This window comes from Elgaria multicarinata, chromosome 5 (assembly GCF_023053635.1).
Source record: "Elgaria multicarinata webbii isolate HBS135686 ecotype San Diego chromosome 5, rElgMul1.1.pri, whole genome shotgun sequence".
NCBI classification, from domain to species: domain Eukaryota; kingdom Metazoa; phylum Chordata; class Lepidosauria; order Squamata; family Anguidae; genus Elgaria; species Elgaria multicarinata.
In genome coordinates this window covers 34293469-34319050 of record NC_086175.1, presented here as the reverse complement: position 1 = coordinate 34319050, position 25582 = coordinate 34293469, and the positions used below count along the sequence as shown (strand labels likewise).

At 38.5% G+C, this 25582-nt stretch overlaps 1 protein-coding gene across 2 annotated transcripts in view; it reads right to left on the bottom strand.

Moving 5' to 3' along the window:
- Positions 1–25582, bottom strand: part of PCCA (propionyl-CoA carboxylase subunit alpha) — a 260737-nt gene that overhangs the window by 210276 nt on the left and 24879 nt on the right. For both annotated transcript variants that reach the window (XM_063126107.1, XM_063126108.1), the window contains exons 5-6: positions 4670–4783; positions 2707–2760 (exon numbers count right to left, since the gene is read on the bottom strand). In XM_063126107.1, coding sequence (XP_062982177.1) covers positions 2707–2760; positions 4670–4783 — 168 coding nt within the window. The remainder of the gene's footprint in view (positions 1–2706; positions 2761–4669; positions 4784–25582) is intronic.

The window sequence follows — 25582 nt, the reverse complement described above, 5'->3', positions numbered from 1 at the left end:
AGACAACATGATAACCCACAGTTCAACAATAAACCACACTGGATGGGTTAGCGTGTTGTGTGAACCCAGCAAGAGTCACATCGCCAGTGACCTATAAAAGAAATAACTACTTATGCAGCAGTACCTGAGCCGCAATATTATTTCTTGTGACTTCTACTATTGATGGGCATGTTTTAAAAAAAAATAATTGATGTGGTCAAGCCATATGATCTTGAATTACTTAAGAAAATCTTAATAGAAATGGCTGAAAATAACTGCATTCTGAAAAATTTCTGAAATAGCATCAAAAACTGAAAGGATAAGGAAAACTTGGAATGCTATGGGTCTATAAGAGCAAATGAGAATAGTAGCTGGATTTTAAAGCACAAGGTCTTTGCATTTTAAAATGTTCAAGTATAGTAACTGTCACTTAAAAATAATGGTAAAAAAAAAAACCTGAATTGAACATAAGACAAACATGTTCCTTTCTCCAATTTGCTCTGAACTCTCAATCCATGAGCCTTAATCACACAAGCTAAATTAAAGCCTGATTTTCTTTGTAAAAAAATCTATAGGAAAAACAATATTTGCCTTTGGAGACATTACAATATAATACAATAAGTCATGTATTATATTTATTATTGCAGCAAATTATGAAGTTTACTATCAATTAAACAGCATGGATTTTACTTTCTATTTCACAGAAAAAATACTGTTTTGATCAGTAATTACCAACCTTTGTTTCTAGAAAGTTCTAGGCACCTAGGTGTGCTATTCGGAGGGCTAATGCTTTACTGGATGGATTGTAGCTGGTCTCTTCAAGTAAGTTTATATTTGCAAAGACACCAAATGAGATCAGGAAACCAAAAAGGAGTGCAATTTCACTGTTGTCCACCCTGTGGTCTAATAGATATCATTATGAAATCAGGCATGTGGGTTGCATGACTAAAGATTTTGTGTTATGTTCTTAGATAATATAAAGACTTTATTTAGTTGGAAATAAATATTTTAAATTATTAAAGCAACTAATTAGTATGCAATTTTATTCCAGAAATCATGAATTACAAAAATAACAGCTTGGTTTAAATAATTGGTTTCAAATTGGGCTTTTTCTTCTTGATTATTTAAATCATGATTTAAATCTCCCCAATTTAAAATCAATGCATTGTAGTGGATAGTCTTTGATAGTCCTTTTCATACAAAATAGAAATGGTTTGTTAATTGTTGGAACAGATTCATTTCTTTGAATTTTCTTAATTTTTTGACTTCATATCTTTTGTGAGCAATTATCAGTTACTCCTACATATTTATCTGTTTACAAAATAATAAAGGGGGAAAATCATTTTTTGTTTTTTACTTTGAGCACTTTCCACACTATAAAATCCCAATACCTTGGCTCTCAGCTGGGATTCAAATAGCTCCATGCGTGAGCAGGAAGCTTTTATTTATTTATTTATTTATTTATAACATTTCTTGGCCGCCTTTCTGGACAGAAGCCCTCCCAAGGCGGCTTACTCTTCTTGTGGGGCATATGGCCGCTATTTTTTCTTTTCAACTGCAGCCCTTAGAAGTGCATCAAATCCCTCTCTAGAAGGTCCTCGGAATTTCAGGAGCAGCTTTGCTGGGGGGTGGGGTTGGGGGTTAAAGAGACAACAAGGAAAGAGAACCAGGAAAGCCCTGTTTTGCACATGCAGAAGTTTACACGCAACTCTTTGAATCTCAGTCATAATATAGCGGCAGAGACCAGCAGGATTTTGATTGTTCAAGCTACTTGCAGTCATTACAAATTCTTCTTAATCTGCAAGTACTACAATTGTGATATAATGCAAAATATACTATAGCAATGCTGATCTGTGCAACCCAACAAGTTTACTCAAAAGTAAGTCCCATTTATCTTAGTGATATTTACTGCTAAGAGAGTGTGCATAGGATTGGATTTTAACTGATTTATCAATAAAATTTAATAAATATACTCAACACAAAATTTATTTAATGTTTGTAGGATGCTTTTGATAACAATTCTTCAGTAGTGGCAGATAGGAATAACTAAAATCACAGTTAATCCAAGTAAATGTAATAACATATATAATGGAATAAAAACCCAAAGCCCATGCAAGTTCTCTTTATGAAGCTCCTGAAGGGAGGAAAAAACTATTTTTCAAATGTGAAACAAATTTTAAATCAATGAATGCCATTCATTGTTATCCATTTTTCATAAGTTTTTTTCAAAACATTTGCGGTACAGAAATACACAGTACAAATGATAACGAAAATGGCTTCAAAAACAAAAACAAGGGCAGACCACAGGCCTATGAAAGGGTTAAAACGATGCATTGATGCTTTTAACTGATCCCTGTTGCTTTTGCTTCTTATTGTTAGAGACCGAGCTGCAGCAGTAGTTTCACTTCATGTGGCACATTATCCAATACAGTTTGGATACGTACTAGGAGGAGGAAAAACTAAGCTTCTTTTCCCATCTAATATGGCCAACAGAAGAGGGAAATGGCACCCTACACAGCAGCAAGGCCTTCAAGGGTCATAATTCCTGGAGATTTTGATTGTCACTTCTACCAATTGAATGGAGGGGGTAAAGGAATTTTAATATGTGATTAAAACTTTAATATATTAATCACACTAGATAATCATTTAAATCTTGCAGATATATAGTGCAGTACACATGATCATGCTCTCCTCAGAAGAAAATACCATTAAAAAAAATCAACTTACCAGGCGCCTGCAAAATTCTTTATTTTCTGAAAGGAATCCATATCCTGGGTGCACCTTTTAAAATAAAAGCCAATAATAGATTTCATCACTTCAGGCACCTGGAAGCTTGATACAGGAACTAAAATGTAATTGTACTTGATATTAGGTGAGTACATCCTGCTGAATCAGTGTCTAACAGATGCATTGATTGTCCCAGGTAAGGGACAACATTTTATTAGAAAAACTGTTATTAGTGTAAAAAATAAGTGAACAGTTGACTAAGAATTAGTTTTCTTTACATTCTCCATCTTATGAATAGTTCTATGTAACTGAAAAGCTTACACCAAAAACCAAAATAGGCTTTACCTATTTTGCATCTCTTAGGCCTGGTGCAGCATATTTGTTTTTAAACAGTCAAACAGAAAAAACTTACCAGTTCTTACTTCTACATGTTCGAAGTCACATATAAATCAGGTCGCTGACCTCTCCACAATTACCAAACCAGTATCATGTGTTCCCAGGCCAAAGATTTCTGGCATATTAATATTCCACATGCAAATGCTAACAACCTAGTTTATACACAAAGCCTAGCATATATTGTCTGGAACCAATGCATTGAACATGGACTAGCCTGGGAGAAAAGCACAGCCTGAAATATTCAGAGAGACAGTCATTTGATTCATTTTCTAGCTCTCATCTTTGGGTTCACTTCTATATTGACAGCAGAGAATTCAGGAATTTCCTCCTTGTTAGATTCCTCTTAGCATAAACCCCTCTTTCGATATCCTTCCAAGTTTATATTCCACCCCCCCTCAAGCCTCCATTGCTGTTCTCTCCAAAATATCTTCCCGTCTCTCAAATTAACAACAATATTTGTGTCCACAGCTAGCAACATTGCTAGAAACCCTGCTTCAAACAGAACAGCCTATAAAATCTGAAGACCCGGGTATAAGACAGTAATTTTCACCACGACAAATAACATGGAATACAATTACAGAAAAGAGTTATGTGAAAAACACACGATACTTTTATAATTTGTAATCATATGTAAACCCACAGCTAAGGAAATGTATATGGAAGAGTAATGATGAAAGGCTGAACTATTTCTATCCTCATTAAGTCTTCTTAACTAACAATGTAAACATCTGCAGTGTCTCTTAGCTAATTAATGTTGTTTGCCATTTTTTTCTCCCCCATCCCCCCTTTCCAAATGCACCATACTGAAACATTTATTTCAAAAGAAATGATAATGCTAATTGAGACACTCCAGGCTAATTGCTGGTGTTGACCGACTCCCATCCATCGAATTTTATTTAAAGATGCTTTTGCATTCAGCAGTTCTGAAGACCACATTTGCACTGACTGATGCAACAACAAAAAGTATTCTTTCCATCATTTTTAAAATACCAATCATTCTTGTTAAACTTTGGAGAGGAAAGGGAAGGAAATAGCTTGCACATACTTATCTAGTCTTGCATATATTTCATCAACATGAAACACTGAAAAATAATTACTGGATGCATCATTTCCTTTTATGCGCATATGAACTGTGTGCAAATGCTCACACAAGCCAATTCCAAAAAAATTGAACTTAAAAAAAAAATTAAAATGAAATTACCACGATATTATTAAAAGATCCAAAAAGAGAGGCTATGGCACAGAAAGGGTTAGTGCTCTAAACTAATTGGGATTTCCCTCCTCCCCCCCCCCCAGCAAATTTGGAAATGAACTGAAGCTGCTCCCTGGTGTGAAAGCTGAATCCAGCAGCCACCTGCAGGATCAGCGACCAGCACTGCCAGATGCTACAAAAGCCTTTGATTTCCAGTAGCGATTTCGGCCACATTTAACTCATGTGACATGAACTAAACTGGAATAGCATATTCAATCATTCTCCCCCTTGCTTTTTTATCTTTAAATACAAACTCTAGCTTCTCTGCCTTCTATATATGAAACAGCTGCAGAGGAGAGACTCATTCAGACTCACAGCTTGGGCCCGGGTTTTTTTAATGGCTTCCATGATAGCATCCATGTTGAGGTAGCTTTTACTAGTGGGAGCTGGGCCAACACAGACTGCTTCATCCGCCATTTTCACATGGACCTGAAAAGACAAAATGTCTACATTTTAACGCACATGCGCCAGAAAATATGTTTACCACCACCTCCCTAAACTATTAATGTTTAAGGAACAAAGAAACTAATTCACGTATTAATACATTGTGTAGATATAGAATATATACACAAATAAGCATACACATACGCTCACTCAAAATAAGAGACAGAAGGGAGAGAAAGGATTATGTATAATAAACACAGGCATACATATTGGTACGTACAAGGACCTATGATATTAAATTTCATTTTATACCAAGTGCAGTTTGTATGTAGACAAATAATACAAAGACATATACATTTGAACGAGCTACACTGATAATCTATATGTAAATTCAAAGCCTAAAACTACTTTGTTAAATGTAACCGGGTAGCCTAATATCTTACTACTTAACAACAAACATTCACGGCCAGTTCCATCTAAGCAGGCTCCCCAGGAAGTTGGTGATAATTAGAGTGAATTGAATGAAGGGATGCAGTGAGTGTCCCTGCACAGCATCAGGTCAGCACCATGCACAAATTAAAGCCTATGACTAAAGAGTTCAATATCACTACACGTGAACCAGAAAATCTTGAGAATTATTTAAGCAGGCTTAGATCCCCCAATTCATTCTTATCCTTATTCATATGGACAATTGTCAAATACACTTTTTTACAGCAAATCTGAGCTATAAGCAATAGCCAAAGAAAGTTTGCCCACAATTTAAAATTAATTTTGAAGGGTACTTGTTCTACAGGAAGCATCTAAAAGAGCTAGTCTTTGGCATAGTTTAAGGACGCTTAGCTAATCTTTTAAAAGGACAAAAAAATGCTCAGGAAGCATCTGTCGTTTTAATAATTAGGAACGGAAGGAAGGCTTGTATTTTATTAAATGCATACTATTTAATAATATTTATATACACACACACATACACACACAGCATCGGCAACATAATTGTTTTCTTTTTCTACAGCAGTACTTCAAGATAGACTAAAGAAATAAAATACTGATAGAAGTTAAGATGACGTTTAATAGCAAGTTCTTTTGACAAGACTAAAAATATTTGTGACACTCTCAGGTAGAAAGAAGTCCAATTCTCAAAGATCAGGAAGGTATTTAAGAACAGAAAAAAAAGACTTAAATAAGCTCTGAAGCAGTAAGCTAAAAGCTTAAAAATTAGGCAGAAATGTAGCCACTGAATTTAGATTATAGAATTTTTAAGCCTATGTTTCTCTCCAATCTGGATGTCAAATACAGCTTGCAAATTTCTCTCTCCAAAACACAACATACATAAAACAATTATAAAGCTATAACACATTAAGAGTACATCAAATATATAATTCAGATGTCATAAGCATCTCCCTATCTTGCCACCATTGAAAACAGATGAATAGATCACGCTGATCTTCAGACCTCAAATGCAAAAAGTTATCCTGAACATGCATACCAACTTTCATTGCAATGTCGCACTTTAAGAAAGAGATGTAAAACATAATGTAATGTGATATTTTCTGGCTTCCTTGAAAATGAGAACGGATTGAGAAGATACATATTGTGTGTTTATGCGCCTTAATATATATTTTTACACACACACTTAAATTCATAGAAAGTTTCTGTAATTCTCCTCAACTGGGATACAATAGTTGTGGGAACATCATTTCAACTATGCAGCTTGTAAAGTTACATTCATAGTTCTTAAACAATTAAAAACACATAAACAACCTACTTAATTATACGACATGTAAAGAATTGGGCAACATGTGATTTTAACTGAAATATAGGCAGCTCTAAATGCGTAAAAAATTCATCCCCCAATTATACAAAAGCTTGCAGGAGTCTGCCTGCCAACATATGAACTAGCCCTACTAATGGTGCTACCATTCAAAAAGGCAACACAAATGCAACAGCATACAAAATAGTTAGGGGGTGGTCTACAATAGTAGTTTCTGGACACCATGTTTGACAAATGAACAAATGGAGATGCTATTAAATTTAAGCCAACGCCACAATCCATCTTCTCGCCATCACAGTTTTAATCTACTACGCTGCATGTGTTCCTTGTTTGTTTCATCACTTTTGCAGCTACCTTCCTGAATTAATAGGCTCCCCAAATTTTATCTTGCCAACAATTTGTCAGAGTCACACTCTTTCCCATTATTCACCTGTATGAACATCTTTGGCCAACTTGTTCCTTCTATATATTAACTATCATTTACACCAGGATAGAGGGCTTTTTTATTTATTTATTCTTGCTAAAATGTTATACAAAGGGAACATTAAAACACAAACCCCTTAAAAGGGTTGTACTTGAAATAAACTGTCTTCAGAGCATGCTTAAAAGTGGGCAATGAAAGGGGACAGATGCACTTCTTTGCAGAAACCATTCCATAACCTGGCAACCACAATCAAAAGAGAACGTCCCATTCACACTCACCAACTGAATTTACATCAGTTGGGACAGCAAGGAGGAACTAAAAAGCAATATTCAAGCAAGTTCATATATAGAGATGCAGTTTCTAAGATATCCAAGCTTCAGCCCATTTGAAGCATCAAATCCCAAAGCCAGCACCTTGAATTAATCTTAGAAATAAATTGGTAGTCAGCAGAGCTTGCACAAAACTGGCATAAAATAATCCTTCCTGCTAACCCTAGAAAACAGCCTGGACAGAGCATTCTGAACCAGCTGAAGTTTCTGGAGTGGAGATAACCGAGCCATGAATGGCTGTAACCAGATCTGGCTTCTCCACAAAAGAAGGCAGTTGATGTTGGTTGGAAACACTTCTGGCCACTACTATTACTTACACATCTAAAAGTTCCCCCAAATGGTGGAACTGTTGCTTCAAAAGGAGTGCATCGCCATTCAGACTAAGTTGAACACCACCTCCAAGATTATCAGAACATCTATCAACTGTATTACCATCTCGTGTGGATTAAGTTTCCTTTTATTCATCCTCATCCATTTCAAAACTTTGTGGAAATCGTTTTTTCTTCCCTGACAACTTTTTTTGTGGAAAGAAAAAAAGATGGTAGAAGCAGTGGGAAAACATGGGAAGGTTATAAGTTGAACTTGTTGTCATCTGGTCCCTCTGCAAAATTCTGTGAATGAGGCAGGGCAATGGCATAGTAAAAGCCTCATCTAGAAGCACCCATATATAGTCAAGTGTTGCCATTATTTCTGTTGCTGTAAGACCTTTAAAAGAATAAGAGTAATCAAAGTCCTACTACTCTTGTGGAATTAGAATGGACTGATCAGAAAGTGAGCAGGGGAGAAGAATGCCTAGTACATACATATCTTCCTGACCACATCCATCACCCAGCCACTCATTGGGGCAGTTAAGTTTTCAGAGGGCAGACAGAAAGAGTAGTGTCTACAAGCATCACATAAGAAGTCCTCCAGTTCATAGATCACTGTTGGAGTTCAAGACCCAGTTTGCAGTTACACAACACACCTTTTGTTAACTGTGGGTTGTTTGGGAGCTAACTACCACCCACTTGCCCATTTCCAGTGTGCTAAACAACCCACGGATGATGTCCAAACCCAGAACTTTGAATGGCTGAGGGAGAAACAACCCAGAGTTAGAAGCCACAGTTTGTTCTCTCAACAAACTAGAATCCTGCGTTCCCACATTATGGAGAACAAGCCAGGGATGGAGTACTCCCAAACAATACATGGTTAATAAATGCATGGGTTGTTTAATAATGCAAATTTGGTCCAAAAGAAGCTGTAACATTCACCTTGTTGACAACAGCACCACTGAGGAGTGTTGCCACTGTTTCCATTTAATCGGTTTTATGTTTTTGTCTTTTTCTGTTGGATTGGTTTTTATTATTTTAGAAATTTTCAATACTGTGATTTACTGAGAGAGAGAGAGAAGTCAAATATTTTCTTAATTTTAAAAAAAGTAAAGAGGGCAGAGAAAATAGTATACCTTTTTCCTCAGGAATAGCCCAAAGCACTTTCGTCCAAGGACAAACCTAGGACTTATTTACATATCTACAGTATTTCTAAGCTATCTTTCCAATAACAATTTCCCAAAGTAGCAAACCAACTAAAATGTTTAAGGGAGAGAAAGTGATATGTGGTGGAAAATACACCACTACCATTTTTCTGGAAAAAAAATAATTCAATATAATATCAGTCAACCAGATAGTTACTTTTTTTAGGTTACTATCCCTAGGAAGCATATGTTATCACATACATGATGTGTTATTTTTTATTCTTTTATAGTGTAGAAGACACAAATACATATGATCGAAAGTTAAAATCAAGTTATGAATTCATCTGATGCACAGTAGATGAAATCAAAATAGTAACTAAAATTCATATTCCATCTGATAGATTGCAAGTGAAAGCAATACCAAAGTTCAAAGACTTTGGTTAGAGAGATGGGGTAGGTTGGGAGGGAATGAAATATTTATACAGTACATAAAATTAATACATACATATCTATACAGAACACATTGCAATAACCCAACCTAAAGGTTCCCAGGGCATGGTGATTCAAGGAATGTCGTCAAGAAAGAACTCAGCAGTATCCCGCAGGACAACTCCTACAGAACAGATGAGTAGTTATTTAATACTGCCATCTCACAACACCTTGAAAGGCAGCATCTGTTCCAACCCCAAGACGGTCCATCATCACATCTTAAAGTCTATAGCAAGGGTGGTGATCCTCTTTCAGCCAAATTTAATTCCAGAGGAGATCTCAGGGGGTGCAGGCTAAAGGGACATGGCCAAAATACCAGCATACTATAGCATGAAGTTCTTACTGCTTATAACTATGGCTTAGAAGACTCATTTCAACCTTTTTGAATAGAGAAAATATTGCACAAACTCTAGGATACCACCAAACAATCAGTGGTTGGGAGAAAAAAGGTAGAAATAAGGGGTGTTGCCAACTGGGATGGCTAGATCAGAATACCAGGAGGGCTGGATTTGGCCCTGGGCCTGAGGTAATTCACTTTTGGTCTACAGATAACTGGAGAAAGAGTTGCTTCTAGAATTTCTGAGTCTTGTCTTCAGCACAACTTAACAAATTAGACATGCCACCATCTGAAGAAGCCTACTTCTTTCATCACTTTTTATTTTTGATGATTAAGAACAAAAACTATTTTGTGTGAGGTAGTGGTATTGACCCAATAGCTTAAACCAAAGGGAGAAGAATAAGACACTGATGGCCAGCACTTTTTTTTCCCCTTTAGGTACATTTTACAATTCCAAATATGAGACATTTGGCTGTTGTTCATATGCAGCTCCCTATGCCTTGGAATAGTTTTATCTCAACTCTACTGAGTAGGCAGCAGTTTGATGCTGGAAGGTAAACAAGCCCATGGGCACGTATACTTTCCAGAAGAGCCACAAAATCCTGATGAGCTATGGTCAAACTGTGGTAGAGTTAAGGACAACGACTCCCTTTCAGAGTTGTCAATTCAGGTCAGCATGAACATTTTTACACAATTGAATATACCTTTTTATTATATTGCTTTTAAATTAAACTAATTAAGGGAGCAATCCTATGGCCCAGAGACATTGCCTGAGGGGCCACACAATACTGGGGATTTCCTCTTCCAGGATCAGAGATCCCACCCCGTGAACCCTTGCAGTTGGTGTTGAAAGAACTGCACTGGCTGCCCTCCGAGGTTTGAAAATAAAACTTGGGAATGGGGAAACGGGGGAGCTCTCATGGGCAGGAAGGGGAGGAGACTGAAGAAGCCAAGATACAAGTTATCTTCCTTCCCTCCCCTTCTGAAGCATCATCACTAGAAAAAGCCCTTTTAGCAAAATATGCAGGGCGGGTGGATACGAAGAAGATCGCCTCGGGCGCTCCTCTCACCCTGTGTTGGATGATCAGAAGCCTCCCGAACTGTTTTTGATACTCATGAAGCGGTGGGGTAACATTTAAAAAATTAAGTAAACATTAGTTCCAAAATGAAACTAGTCTTATTTAAAAGCTCTGCAAATCCACAAATTATTTTACAAAACTTTCCCAGTGTAGGCTCTGGAAAATAAGAAAAATGTGTGGTGCGGGGGGTGGGGGGGCAATCATTCTTTCTACCTTGTCATTACAGAAGAAAAGGAACCCAAATCTGATCAGTAGCTTACTCTTGAGCTACCCACCTGCACATAGCTATCCAGTTGCTGCCAAAGCTACCCACCTGCGCTGTCTTCATAAAGCCCTTTCTGCACTTTAAATAGCTTAAGATGTTTTCCATTTGACAGATACCAGTTACTTGAATTCAAATGCCTAATTAAAAGCAAACACATAACAGCATACAGATCCCTCAGGAGAGATGAGGGTCTGGGATCACCCACTTATGCAGAGTAGGTCAACACTTTATATCTTTAGGTCTTAAGGCACTGATTCTGATGTCGCTGCAGGACACAGTCACACTCCATAGCAGCCCCCTCTTCCACTTTTTCATTTCCCAGTTCATCTTCCAAAAACAAGTGCATCTTTGCTTAATTAATTCTACAGATAGCCTGTTTTGTACATTGTCTGGGATCTTGAGCATTTACACAAAGAATCCTAATCAAACTACCCATCCTCTTTTTTTAAAGCTCAAATCAATATTACAGAGCAATGAATGATGTTTCAAAGTAAAGTGGATTCACTCAATTGACCCAAACAGCATAATACAGCTCAGCAAGTCATACCACAATTAGCTTGTCCCATAAAATGAGAGTAATGAGTAATTTTTTTTGTAAGGTTGCCTCTCACTCTCTCATACAAAGGCATAGCAAAGTCCTGGATTAAAAATCAATTGAATGGAAATTATCTTTGAAGCCACTGTTTCAATTAAAGAAAGATAGTATTGCCAAACCCTGCACAAGCAGGCAAATCTAAATATATTTAGGCATACAATGCTAGTGTACAGTGCCACAGAACTTTGAGATCGATAGGCGTAGATAGAGGTGTCAGCTCAGAGAGATGGCAGTGCTGGTCTAAAGGTGTTTAATGCCATACTGGGAGAGGCATGTGGCACGAAACCCGATCCTCCTTTTTTCAGAAACTTCAAGCAGTGCAGCAGAGATTAATGTTATGAACCAAGGCAGGGCACAGAAAAACGGCAATTGTTTCTTTCCCACCCACAAGGTGGCTCACAAGATAAAACTAGTATATATAATATATCATTCATATCATATAAATATAAACTCATGGAAATAAAATACAAATAAAAAACAAGAACTAAACCCATCCATAGAGGCCAACAATAGAATCCAAAGGCCTCAAAAAACAAAGACCTCCATAATTCACCTAAAAGGCTAAAGAGATGAAGTCAATCAAGCATCCCAAGGGACGTAGTTCCACAATTTTGGTGTCACTATTGAAAAGGTCTTATCCTGTGTCCCAGTCAATCCAACGTCTGAAGGCAGCAGAATGCAAAGCAAGGCCTTCAATGATGAATTTAAGAGGCAGGCAGGTTTGGGCTGTATAGTAATAAGCAGCATTTTCAATTCAGCCCAGGAACATGTTGGAAGCCAGTGCTATTTAAACTGGAATAATATTCTTCAAAATGCCTGGCACATTTTGCACCAGCTGACATTTCTGAACACTTTTTAAAGGCAACCTCTATAACAGCACTTTGTAGTAATGTAATCTAGATGTGATGAAGACATGTGAGGCTATGGCCAGCTGTTTTCTCCAGGAAATTGAGGAACTGGTACACTAGGTGAAGCTGTATAAAAGCACTCCAGGCCACAGGCACTAACTCAGCATCCTGGAGAAAATCCTGGTCAAGAAGCATTACTAAACTATGAAAATGGCCCTTCAAGGAGAGTGCAGCCCCATCCAGAACAGACTATTTATAAACAAGATTTTTCTCAAGCTATTTTCCATGGGGGAAATCCTTAATGAACAAACTAGTTCCAGAAGCCCACCACCACCAAAAAAAGTTGTACATATCTTGGTAAACAGTTAACTGTTCAACTCGTTGTCAGGAAGGAGCTGGAGGAAAGAGAGACATAAAACCCATCCATTGGACCCGTTCAGGGGGCTGTCTTTACGGTGCTGAGTTAGTGCCACGGGTGTGGGGTGACAGCAAGCAATACATACTGAGGAGGCAATGCAGGCTTTCCGGTGGTCATTGGGCTTGCTGGGCCTGCCCCTTGTCCTCTGCCGGGTGGACAGCAACCAATCAAGGGTCACAATTCACCCTGCCATGCCTCAGCAGCCACTCCGGAACACTGATACATGGCGGATGTGCTGTACTCTCCTCAGTTCAGAGAAAAAAATCAGGGTAAGTCCTTCACAGCTTTGCTGCAAAGCCCTGAGGTGGCTGCTGCGTCATATATTCGACACAGCAGCACCACATACACACCCTGGGTCTTTCCGTGCATTTAGACAGCCCCCAGGTCTGTTCTTGCACTTTTTATCCTTTACAAAACATAACATTTAGGAATACAAATCACCTAAGAACAATAGCAAAAAGGTAACAAAAATTTACATATTTAAAGAGATCAGCCCCATAGAATCCAATGTTGGTTCTGCTATAATGCGACATGAAGCTCATGATTACATACATACATGTTATGCGGTCACAGACCCAATAGAAACAATACCAACAATCATTAATTTAAAACCATAAAATCACAGTCATTTGTTCATTATACGAACAGGCTAAAAGAATTATTTAAAACATACACATATTGAAAATATATAGGCATAGTAAGAACACCTGGTACAAAAGATAAGCAACAGCAGCATGGGATAGAAGTTACAATTAAGATGAGATCAATTTGCAATTCCTTTGTATGGAGAGGAGGAACTTAGCCACTAACTCTGTTGTTAACTTGTTTGTACCTGCCAGAAAATTTTCCAAATACTGTTTGGGTGTCCTTCCAGGGTATTTTCTCATAAGAGGGCCAAGAAATCTATTTCTCTCCTCCCTGTGGAAGCTACATTGGAAAAAAACATGGTCGAGTGTTTCGACTGCTTTGTCACCACAGGGACACAAGCGGTCCTCATATGGGATGCCCTGATAACGCCCTTCCAAGATTGCAGAAGTAAGGCAGTTAAATCTAGCCCTTGTAAAAGCATGTCGGTACTTGGGGATGGTAAAATAGTCCAGATATCCAGCATATCTGGGAAATTCAAAAATTAGACCAGAGCGTATTGGAGAGCAGGATCTACGTGCCTTTGTCATAGCATATTGAAAATCTATATCTTTAATCCGTTGTTCTACTATGGATTTTGCCACAGAGTAATCTTGTGTATGTAGACCTAATATGCGCAATTTGACAGTAAAACCTTTATTTATATTTATATACCGCCCCACAGCCGAAGCTCTCTGGGCGGTTTACAACATTTAAAAATAGTAAACATTAAAAGTATACAATTTTAAAAACACACACACACACACACACACATAAAAAACAGTATAAAAACAACAGTATAAAAACAGTATAAAAACAACAGTAAACCATGAACTGGTAAAAACATCCCTTTGCAAAAGATAAAGATAGCTTTGGGATGAATTGGCATATACAACCTTTAGCCAATATCGAAAGGCAAGGGACCAAGCCCTTCCTTCTATAGATGCTAGGCCAGCCTCCAGGCACAATGCAGCAGATGGCACACACCTCGGCATTCCAAAAAGTGAGTGCAAGAAGTTTGACAGAACACTCTCGGCAGTTGTATTAAATCCCTGGATCCATATTGGGATAGCGTACAACAACTGGGCCAGAATTTTAGCCTTCAATACTTGTAGGGCAGCAGGAATAAATTGTCCCCCCTTGATATAAAAAAACCGAAAAACTGCCTTACTGATATTCTGGGCAACTTGAACTGCAGACTGCCTATGGGTAGCCCAGGAAAGTGTGGAGGAAAACACAATACCCAGATATCTATACTTCTTAACTTGCTCTATATGCTGTCCCTCTGTTAACCACTTGTTTGTTGTTCTACGCCTGGAAAATACCGTAATTTTTGTTTTACTGAAGTTAACTGTGAGTAGATTATCCTTCCAGTAAGTCATAAAAATTCGAAGTAAGCGTTTAAGGCCTATTTTGGACAATGCCATTAAAACAGCGTCATCTGCATACAACAATAAAGGGACTTTGGTCTCTGCCAGTTTTAGTGTATGAAAGTCAGATGCTAAGCAGTTCCCCATCAAATCATTTAGATAGAGGTTGAACAATGTAGGGGCTAATATACAACCCTGGCGGACCCCAAGAAGCTCATGATTAAGAAGTGTTTCGTTATACTGTTACACCCAGACTCACAAACCAAATAGTTAACTAAAAGGGAGAATTGAAGAGAATGAGGAGTTTCTTTGCAAACAAGTATACATTTTTGACCTACAAATCTTTATTTCAAAAATCATCCCCCAAACCAAAGACCACTTTTTCAACAAATGTATTTAATTTTGTATTATTACTACTACTATTATTATTAGGATTTATATCCTGTCCTTCAAGCACATTATGAGAGTGGCTTACAATAAAATATTTTTAAAATACTATAAAATACATAAAGGTTGCAAGCCCAGGGAGGGGGATCCCTTTTATTTGTAAAAATTAACCAAGTGTGTACTGAAACCAACTGAATCACAATAAAAATTAGGGACCACATAATGGTACATTTAAAATAAAAGTGTTCACAGCAGAATCACACGTTGAAATGTGGACTTTAGGAAATGGAAGCAACTGGGGAAAGCGGTAGGTTGGGCAACAAACTTCCACGCTCACCTGCCAACAGACACAAGGTGCAAGACTTTACCAATCTACCTAGAATGAACGTGAACTAATCAAGCCGCCTATAGTCCAAAGGCCATAATCTTTAACCACTACAGATGTGGCTGAGATTTATACAGCAAACCCTTCAATACTGGCAATACATGCATTCACCAGTCACATTTATAAAATTCTATGTATTGGTGAAACCCCATTAGTTACTTCAGGCTTACTACTTTGATACAGGTACCTCACTGCCAAATAAAAGTTATACAGCATCTTTTTAAAAATGTGAATGTATATCAACATTTTCATTCTTCTCAAGACAGAGATGCAGAACCTCAGGCCTGTGAATTCAAATCCGACACACTAGGGTTCTACAGAGGGCTACACCCTCTTCACCTGTCCACACACTCCTTCTCCAGAGCACTGGTCATTTGCTGGTTTCCCAGCAGTTGTGCAGCTTCTTCCCCGTTCTAAACGGTTGAAATCCCTCTCCCAAGGCTTAGTTACTGGCAGTAAGAGCTTTAAGTAAAATATGCTGGTATTTTAGGCTCCACCCCTTTTGACTTTGACCCAACCCACCACTGGAATGCAGCCCCTGAAATTGACTTCAGCTTTTAGGCTGGAATAGGTTCAATACCCCTGCCTTAAAATATATCCAAGCAGAAATGGATCAAGTCCTTAAGTATTTTAACTTGTAAAACAGCAATTCCAATACAGACGAGCTAAGTGTAAATTTATTTTGTACTCTGGTATCTGTACCCAAGTTCCAAACACAAACAAGTGCCCTTTAGTGAGTGAGTGAGTGTGTGTGTGTTTACACATACATACTATTATAAGAAGTAATGCTTTCCAGCATCAGCTTGACCATTCTAAATAGTCCAATTACTGCCATTATTAAAGTATAGCATTTCCTACACAAACAAAATATTTGCTCTACCTCGTCCAAAACCTGCATTCCAATCTTTGAAGTACTGTAAAAAGTTCTCACTTTAACTTTAATGAATTAAATTACAAATCAAGTTAGCTTAAAAACATGCATCCCAATTCTCCATTACTGTGGAAGAATATACTTTATAATTACCCTCCTTTTCTACCCAACACACTCCTCTGACATCATTACCGCCTGGGCACGGTAATGGACTGGATGAGGGCTAATAAACTGAAACTCAATCCAGACAAGACGGCGGTACTGTTAGCGGGTAGTTCATCTGTCCAGCGAGGTGATGTTTGGCCTGTCCTGGATGGGGTTTTACTCCCCCTAAAGGATCGGGTCCATAGTTTGGGGGTGCTCTTGGATCCAGAACTGTCACTTGAAGCACAGGTGAACTCAGTGGCAAAGAGCACCTTTTATCAGCTTAGGCTGATATACCAACTGCGCCCTTATCTGGACAGAGATAGCCTAGCTACAGTTATCCATGCTCTGATAACCTCTCGTTTGGATTACTGCAATGCGTTATATGTGGGGCTGCCTTTGAAAACGGTCCGGAAACTTCAACTGGTACAAAACAGGGCAGCACGTTTACTAACAGGGACTGGCCGACGAGACCACATCACGCCAGTCCTTTTCCAGCTTCATTGGCTGCCAGTCCAGGTCCGGGCCTGATTCAAAGTGCTGGTATTAACATTTAAAGCCCTAAACGGCTTGGGGCCAGGCTACCTGAAGGAACGCCTCCTCCCATATGTACCTACCCGGACCCTAAGGTCATCCTCAGGGGTCCTTCTCCGCGGGCCCCTGCCAAAGGAAGTGAGGCAGGTGGCTACTAGGAGGAGGGCCTTCTCTGCTGTGGCACCCCGGCTGTGGAATGAGCTCCCTAAGGAGGTTCGCTTGGCACCTACATTATATGCTTTTAGACGCCAAGTGAAGACCTTTTTATTCTCCCAGCATTTTAACAGTCTATAAATAAATTTTAACTTGGTGTTTTAAATTTGTAATTTTGCATTGCTGCTGTTTTTATTTGGTTGAGCTTTTATATTGTATTTTATATTATGGTTTTACACTGTTGTTTTATACTTTGAATGTTTTGTGAACCGCCCAGAGAGCTCCGGCTATTGGGCGGTATAGAAATGTAATTAAATAAATAAACATTTAACTGAACAGTAAAAATGGCTTTTTCACAGTAGTTCTATAGATGATATGCAGAGTTCATTTATATGAAAGGTGTATTCTCATGCCCTCTTAGCACACACATTTCTCTGTGTAATCAAGTACAAATTAAATAACTTTCTCTCTTCCATTCCCTTTTTGTAATTTAGGGTGTGTTCTCAGAAGTTCTTTCTGGAGGTGAGTAATCTCGTTGTTTGTGGACATGTGTTTGCGTTATTCAATACATGAACTAGAAAATCATGCACACAGCCAAGAAGCAATTTCTGTAATCACAAAAGCCCTTTTTCAGCCACTGCAATTGCAGGAATTGCTACCAGCCAAGTTGGATTGCCCTGTTCACACATTGGTATCCATGCAGGCATATGCCAAAGGACTTGCAGGCACATCCCAAAGGACTTGTATGAAGCTATTTCTCAGAAAACAAGCAAAAAAAGCAGAAATCTGAGGGGAAACTTTCAAAGGTATGTACACAAAAAGGTATATATGTGCATATTATAGATAGGAGCATATTTTTAGTACTACTCACTAACTAAATCCTCTTTCCTGTTAGCAATTAATTTTTTTTCTGCCTGCTAAATAAAGTCATATTCCCTGCTGATGGCAAATGATTGGTTTACCTATAACTCCGGGGGGCTTAGCTATCAGTCCCTTTAAGAAGCTTTGACAGTTTAACCTGCTGAGCTCACAGCACCCTTGGGAGGGCCTTACTTGCAGTTTTATTTCTGATGCTGCTGACCACTAATACTGACTCCATAGATAATGGATTTCAATAACAACCTCCTACAGGTTAACACTTTTGAGTAGCATCCATGATACTGCTTTAATTAAGTTAATACATGAAGGTCACAGTTTGGTAGGAAGTTTTTAATAAATTTGGCAGTGCTTACAATAATAAAAAAATGTGTGTGCTCATCTGTACAGTAGCTCCAAGATAAGTTTACCTACAGATATGATCCAGTCTGCTTGTGGATTTATGAAATGTTTCAATTTCTTTTTAAAAAGTGAATTCAGTTTATTAGTTCTACTTCCTAAGAACATGCACATTTCTAACTGATAGCTTCAGGACAGATATGAAATGCATGTTTCTGAGCATGCTGGGCACAGAATGGGTTTACCTGGTCCAGAAAACATACCACAGATTTAGAGCATTTTGAAGGTGCAGAAGATTAGTGCTCTGACTTGACTTCTGATGACAAATGTTTAATATGAAAGCTTTCAAGAACACATGAAATACTTTCTACTTTTAAAGAAGGCATTCATAAGTGCATTTTCAGAAGTGGTAGAAAATAGTTAGGGGAAACAACCATTTATTTTGTTAAGCAACTAGACTTTTCTTTTTTAAAATTAGCAGATTTTGAAGCAAGCCTCACTTGGTCACATTTTTCCTTTAGTAATGTATTTTCAGAGAATGTATATACTCAAAAAAGGGTTGCTTTCCTCACCCCCTTTTAGAAAGGTATTTCCCCCACCCCTTCAAAATCCCAAACCCTGACAGACAGTACAGAGGGTAGTAAGAAACCAGCATGGGAGCTATTTAATATATTCTTGATTAACTCGTTGCCTGTCCACTTCTCCCACAGACATGTACTAACATGTCATAATCTTCAAAATTCCCATCATCCCTACAGCTAACACACAAGCTCCTTGATTAGTGCACAACTCCCAGGCGAGCCATTGCTAATGTTAAATAATTCCCTTCAGCCTCCTGCTACTATACCACAGGCTCCCCAATTAAACATAATGCCACTGATTAGCCATATTAGTCTGGACAAATTTCTGCCAGGGATTCTACTCTACTTATTCTCATCAAAAATAGGAAAAGGTGGGGAGGGGAACCATGGAAGGTAACATCCAAAATACAATATAGTGGTTTATTTAAAATCAAAGTCAGCACAAGGATTTGGCAATAAAGCGTAGTAATGGTAACATGGTATTGAAAGAATCAAAGTTGTTGCCTTGAAAAGTAGATTTTAATTTCTGTTTGAACCAACTTTTTTTTTTACATTTGCTTTAAAAAGCCTTCTCATTCAACAACAGGTTTGAAACTTTGATCACTACTAATAGGTTTAACATAATATTGCCTGACCCATAACCATGTGCAATGGTTTCTCCCAATGGCTCATGGAAAAATTCCCTCCATGAAATCCATGGATTATCCGCACCAATATTAACCACAATGAATCTGAACCTGAGCTCATTCCTAAATTGCTGAACTGAAACTGCTTACAAATCCTGGGTTAGGAGCTAACCTTGGTTCTTGTTAACAATGGCTTGTCATTATATCTGCACCAATATTAAGCATGATTAAGTGTGGCAGGTGAACACTGGTGGAATTCATACAAAAAAGAACAGAAGCCATGAAGAAGAAACACACAATCACAGTTTATTTCCAATTATTTAACCATGTTATTTATTTTCAATTATTTAACCATGGATATAGGAATGGAAGAATTTAATCTGTAAACACACCACTATGAGTCTGCAAACAAAGATTTGTCCAGTTATTACAAGATCATGTGAAATTTTACTTACCAGGTTTCCGTAGTCCCTGTATCCCTATTCCTTAGTCCCTATACAAGATTCCTAATGATCAGGCCAACTAATATTGTGCTACCTTAATACAGCAGCACTCCTTAATATTTCATACTTCATACTTCCTCAGTAATTAAAACAGGTAGTCTGTGCCACCCCAGCAGCTTAGCCAACAGAATATGTATTTGTTCGTACACATAGAACGTCTTACCTGTAACTGTAGTTCGAGTGGTCATTTGTGCATTCACACATTATGGGCCCTGCACCTACATGGAGCTTCAATTTGGGAATCTTCTAAAGCTGAGAACAGTTTTGGTGGGAACCCCACCCACCCACCATCTACTGCGCATGTCCAGCTGGGGTTCCAGCCTCTCCCAAAGACCACTGAATGTGCCTTCGGAGCTGAAGGAGGGGGGAATCCAACTTCAGCATAGAGATGTCAGTGCCGAAAGTGAGGACAGTGGGTGGGTTGTGCGCATGCACAGATGACCACTCAAGGAACGACAGTTACAAGTAAGCAACCTGCAGAGCTGGCTACTGTAGTAAGGATGACAATACAGCTTGTCCAAATTGGCAGTCCTCTCTTGCTCAGATGTCAAGTCTGTAGTGGTAAATGAATGTGGACAGCCTTGTCCATGTTGCTGCCCTGCAGAGTTCAGGCAGTGAGACTCCCTTGTGAAGGGACTTTTGCACTTTGTATCTTTTAAAATGTACTTTTAATGTGTTTTTATTTATTTTATTTTTTCCACCGCTCTGAAATTCTGAATGGGGAGCAGTATTAAATATTGCAAAAAATAAAATAAGTAAATGCTGTCAAGGCAGCTACACCTCTCATGGAGTGTGTTCTGATTTCTGTCAGGAGGTCGAGATGCATTAGCTTGTACGCAAGTCTGATCATGTTCACTATTCATGAGGAGAATCTCTGAGGGGGGAGATAGGGATGCCCTTCCTATAGCCCCCGTAACATAAAAGGAGGCATTGCGATTTATGGAATGATTCAGTTCTGGCCTTATAGAAAGCCAACGCTCTCCATACATACTATGTGTGAAGGGTAGCTTCCAGTGGGGATGAAGGGAATTGGAAGAATGCAGGTAGAATAATGTCTTGGTTCAAGTGAAAGGTGGAGACGACCTTAGGTAGAAACGTGACGTCTGGACCGAGGATAGCCTTGCCACTGTGGAAGGCCAAGTGGGGGGGTCGAATTGAAGAGCACACAGTTCCGATGCCCATCACACCAATGTGATCATGACAAGGAAAGCAATCTTGAGTGACAGGAAACAGATATCTGTGGTGGGTAACGGTTCAAAAGGTTTTGAGTTTAATGTGTTGAGGACCACTGAGAATCTCCAGGTGGGTACTGGAGCCTGCACTTTGGGAGCTAGATTCTTTAGTCCCAGAGGAAATGACAGACTGCAGAGGACAAACGGCGGCGGGGTGGGTGGGGGTCAGATTAGGCACAGTAGCTTAATTAACTATGCACAGTAGCTTATAAGCCCGGTCATGTGATGGGGCATCATGGACTATTTAAAAAATAAGCTACTGTGCGTAGTTTATTAAGCCACTGTGGACTAAAGTGATGTCCGAACCCACCCTATGTCACAGTGAACACACTTTTTAACCTAATTTACAGGAGACATTTAAAATTAAGCCATTTATAACCACAACAAAGTCCAGCCACTAAGCACTGCCTTAATTAATATTAGAATTCTAAGGGTCTAATTCTCCACATTCAAGAACTTACATTATCACTTTGGTTACAGAAGTTTCAGACAAAATGGGATGTATTTGTTTCAAATGAAAATGAATAGAAAAACAAATTGAATGGGAACAATGAAAAAGAATTGCACACCCCTATGTAGAGCATTAGAGCCCCCCTGTATTCTGATATAAACTAACACTGCCATTTGGAGTAACTGCAAAGCCAAACCCTTGCTGGGAAACAAATATATTCAGATTTATCTCCAACCCATTTTCCTAGCTTAATGTTTTAAATGTAGCTCAACTGTACTGACCTAACTAGTTATTTTGTAATGGAAGTTCAAAACTATTAAGAAGGTAGAAGTGCACTCTAACCAAATTTCTAAATGGCTTCTTTGAAGACTTAAAAAATGGAGCTTGCTTTGCCATTGGTTCAAAAACCATTTTGTCTCGTGATGGTGGCTAGCATCCACCGACTCTCAAACTCCCATAAATACATGGAGTAGAACCATAGTCTTGGTCTCCTTTGAGAGCCACAAGCTGTGAAACCTAAGATACTGCTCAAGCAGGAAGAGACATTTGAGATGCTAGCAGCTGGGTTCATATTTGAAATTCTTATGGGATGAATTTGGTACTGCAGCATTCTAATTTTTTTGAGGAATTATCGAAGTCTGCTTCTGCCACTTGTCAGACCAATATATTTTTGCTGCTTGACAAGGAAGCAAGGGACATCAGCTTTCCAACTGCACCCCTGGTTGGAAACACCAAGTTTGACACCAGAAGACTGACAAGGAGTCAGGGGTTTAAATTGACAGAGTTTCGTATATGTAATTTGAATGCATAGAGACATGTTTGACCTAACCGACAGCTTTATAGTTAATTATGAATCCCCTCACACAGGGTGGCAATTTACAGCTTCATCTTGAAGCTGTTTTGGCCGGCTGTATGATCTTATCCTGTGAGACAAGATAAGTTTTGCTTTTCGCGGGAAGGAAATCTCCCCCCTTCCCCGCTTCTCCTGAATAACGAGAGGTGTGTGTGCTAGTTTGTCAGCTCCTGAATTAGGGAGAAACACATATAAAATCCAGCCTGCTGGCTTTGCTCTTTGGTCTCACTCCAAGGAGGAGTATGTGTGCTACCATTATTATTATTATTATTATTATTATTATTATTATTATTATTATTAATTTATATAGCACCATCAATGTACATGGTGCTGTACAGATTAAAACAGTAAATAGCAAGACTCTGCCGCATAGGCTGGTACTGTGGTAATGTCTCATAGGCTGCAATCAGCTGTGGTAACGGTCTGCTTTGTTAACTGAAGGGACATGAGCTTTCTTTGCATATTCTTTCTGCCACCATTTATCATCTGTGTATACTCAATAAACTGTTAAACTGGTCATTAGTGACTTCGTCTCACTTTGGCACCCACGAATCTGGTTTGATTGGGACCTAAGTAACTCAGGAACCTGCAATCAATACAGTAAGACCAAAGAACATAGACTTTTATTGGCACATCTAACCTTGGGAGGAAGCAGAAAGTTGTTTTAACTTTAGGATATCTTTGTAATTTTGTCTATGCTACTAGTTCGATTAAATACTGTTGTTTGGTGATACTTTTTTTTTGGGGGGGGGGAGTTACCTAGACATCTTAATTTGAGTCCCAGATTTGCCTATGTGAGGGCTCAAGCCAAAACCAAATATCAAAGGAGACTAGCTTCTGGATGCTGAACTAAAAGGAAGAAAACTAGCTTCTAGGTGTTCTGACCCAAGGGTTACACATAGCTATTTAGGGAAATATGGGCACTGATACCAGACTTAGGTGCTGTCAGGAGCGCAGGCAAAATAGGGCCATTGAGAAACAGAAGGGAGGTATCACCATGCTTGGGAAAACCCCAAAGTTTGCAGAAGCACAAAAAACCTAATTTTTTTTGAAAGCCCATTTTCCTATTTCTACTTGAACTCAGCATTTCATGCCTACTGAGTATGCTCAGTTCTCACTGGACACAGGCCAATAAGAACTGAGCATACTCACCTCAGTAGGTATAGAATGTTGAGTGTCAGTGGTAAAAGAATGGGACTATCCTGGTCTGAGTAAAAACACATGCTGAAATAAGAGCAATATCAGGCAACCATAGTAAAGCTAGTCTTGGAAGCAGGTTTGCCTTTATAGTTGTCCAGGGAGATCTCTGGCAGGCACAATCTCCCACTATAATGCTAAAGTAGGGGGTATCTCTTGCAAATGCCCTGAGCTGAATCTTGAGAACCAAGTTGCAACACAGACAACTATTTAAAATTGTATCTAAAATGTATATTAATGACCCACATATTCAACCAAGATATCCCTTTTAAGAGTTTTAATTTGTAATTCAGCGGTTCTAAGAGTTCGGCTAAATGCATGGACAGAAAATAGCTAATGGTGCAAAGCATCAATATTTGTTGAATAAATGAATTTATCACTCCACAGCCAGTCTTTTTAGCTGTTTACCTTAGATGCTGTTTATTAAGGGCAAATGGCTACAAGTGAACAATTAAAAAACACAACAGTTTTAAAAAAAACCATGAAATTTTGATAAGCTCTTCGCAGAGGTCTTCTCACCTTTTTCTACACTAATGCATTCCATTTTAATTTACCTGATCATTAGCTTCCAGTTTGTTCAGCTGGAAACCAAAAACAAACACTAATTACTTTGACATCACAAAGTCATAGCTGTCCTCACCACCTCCCCAGACAGCAGGGATAAATTATAAAGGGTAGAGATGATAATATCTTGATAAATGATGAGTCACATCCTTTCTTTGTCAATCATCCATGAGGGCTCACACAAGATACCACTCAATCTCATTACTGATTCCTAGGGCTAAGAAGACAATACACACCAGGAGTCATATTTCAAACAGCAGGCCACCATGATAAGATACAACTCAGTAGATGGTTGATAAATTCCCATTGACTTTTTGTTTTAATATAACTGACGAATACTTATACTTCTTAGAAGTATGCAGAAAGGACATGCTGATAGACACACATTATTCTTTGTACAAATATGTAACATTCTGCAAATAAGTAGAAAAAGCGTCATCCCAAATTATAATAAAGCTTATATTAAGAAGACAACAATTTTGGAAGACAAGCATCAAAGCTTAACACTGCCATAGCCAGAGGAGGGCTTCTCAAACATTAACCAAAAAAAGGCCAGAGAGTCACAAGTTCAGTGTTTTCCAGACTTTCTACCTTGAAGAAGCTCTTTCCAAGAGACTCCACGCATCTGCATACTGCAGAAGATTCTGGGAATGAACCCAGAACACAGTCCATATGGGGCACTCTCAATGTCTATTTGGCTTCACCTCTGCCCCATGTGAACTAAAAATGTGACCTAGAACACACCTGATACTGTCTGGTGGCTGCACATTGCAGAGGAAGATTAGTAATAGTGGTCAAACTGTCTTTCAGGAATGCTCACCATATCCAATAGTATTAATCTTTTCATTGAGAAATCCTTGACAAGCCTCCCTGAAGAACAGTTTGAAAGCCACTGACCTAGATCATTAGGTTTTTTTAAAAGAGAGAGAGAGAGAGAGAGAGAGAGAGAGAGGGACAGTCACTGGTCATGTTATTATTATTAAATGTTATCGAAAAAGAGTATAGTAATAATTTCCATCACTCATATCGTATAACAAGAGGTCATTGCACTAGTAAGAGGCTCCCTTTAAAAATAACTAAAAAGCTTAGTTGTTAATCTAATAGCTTTAAACACTGATAGAACAGACCAGGCTGCTATTGTTTCTTTGA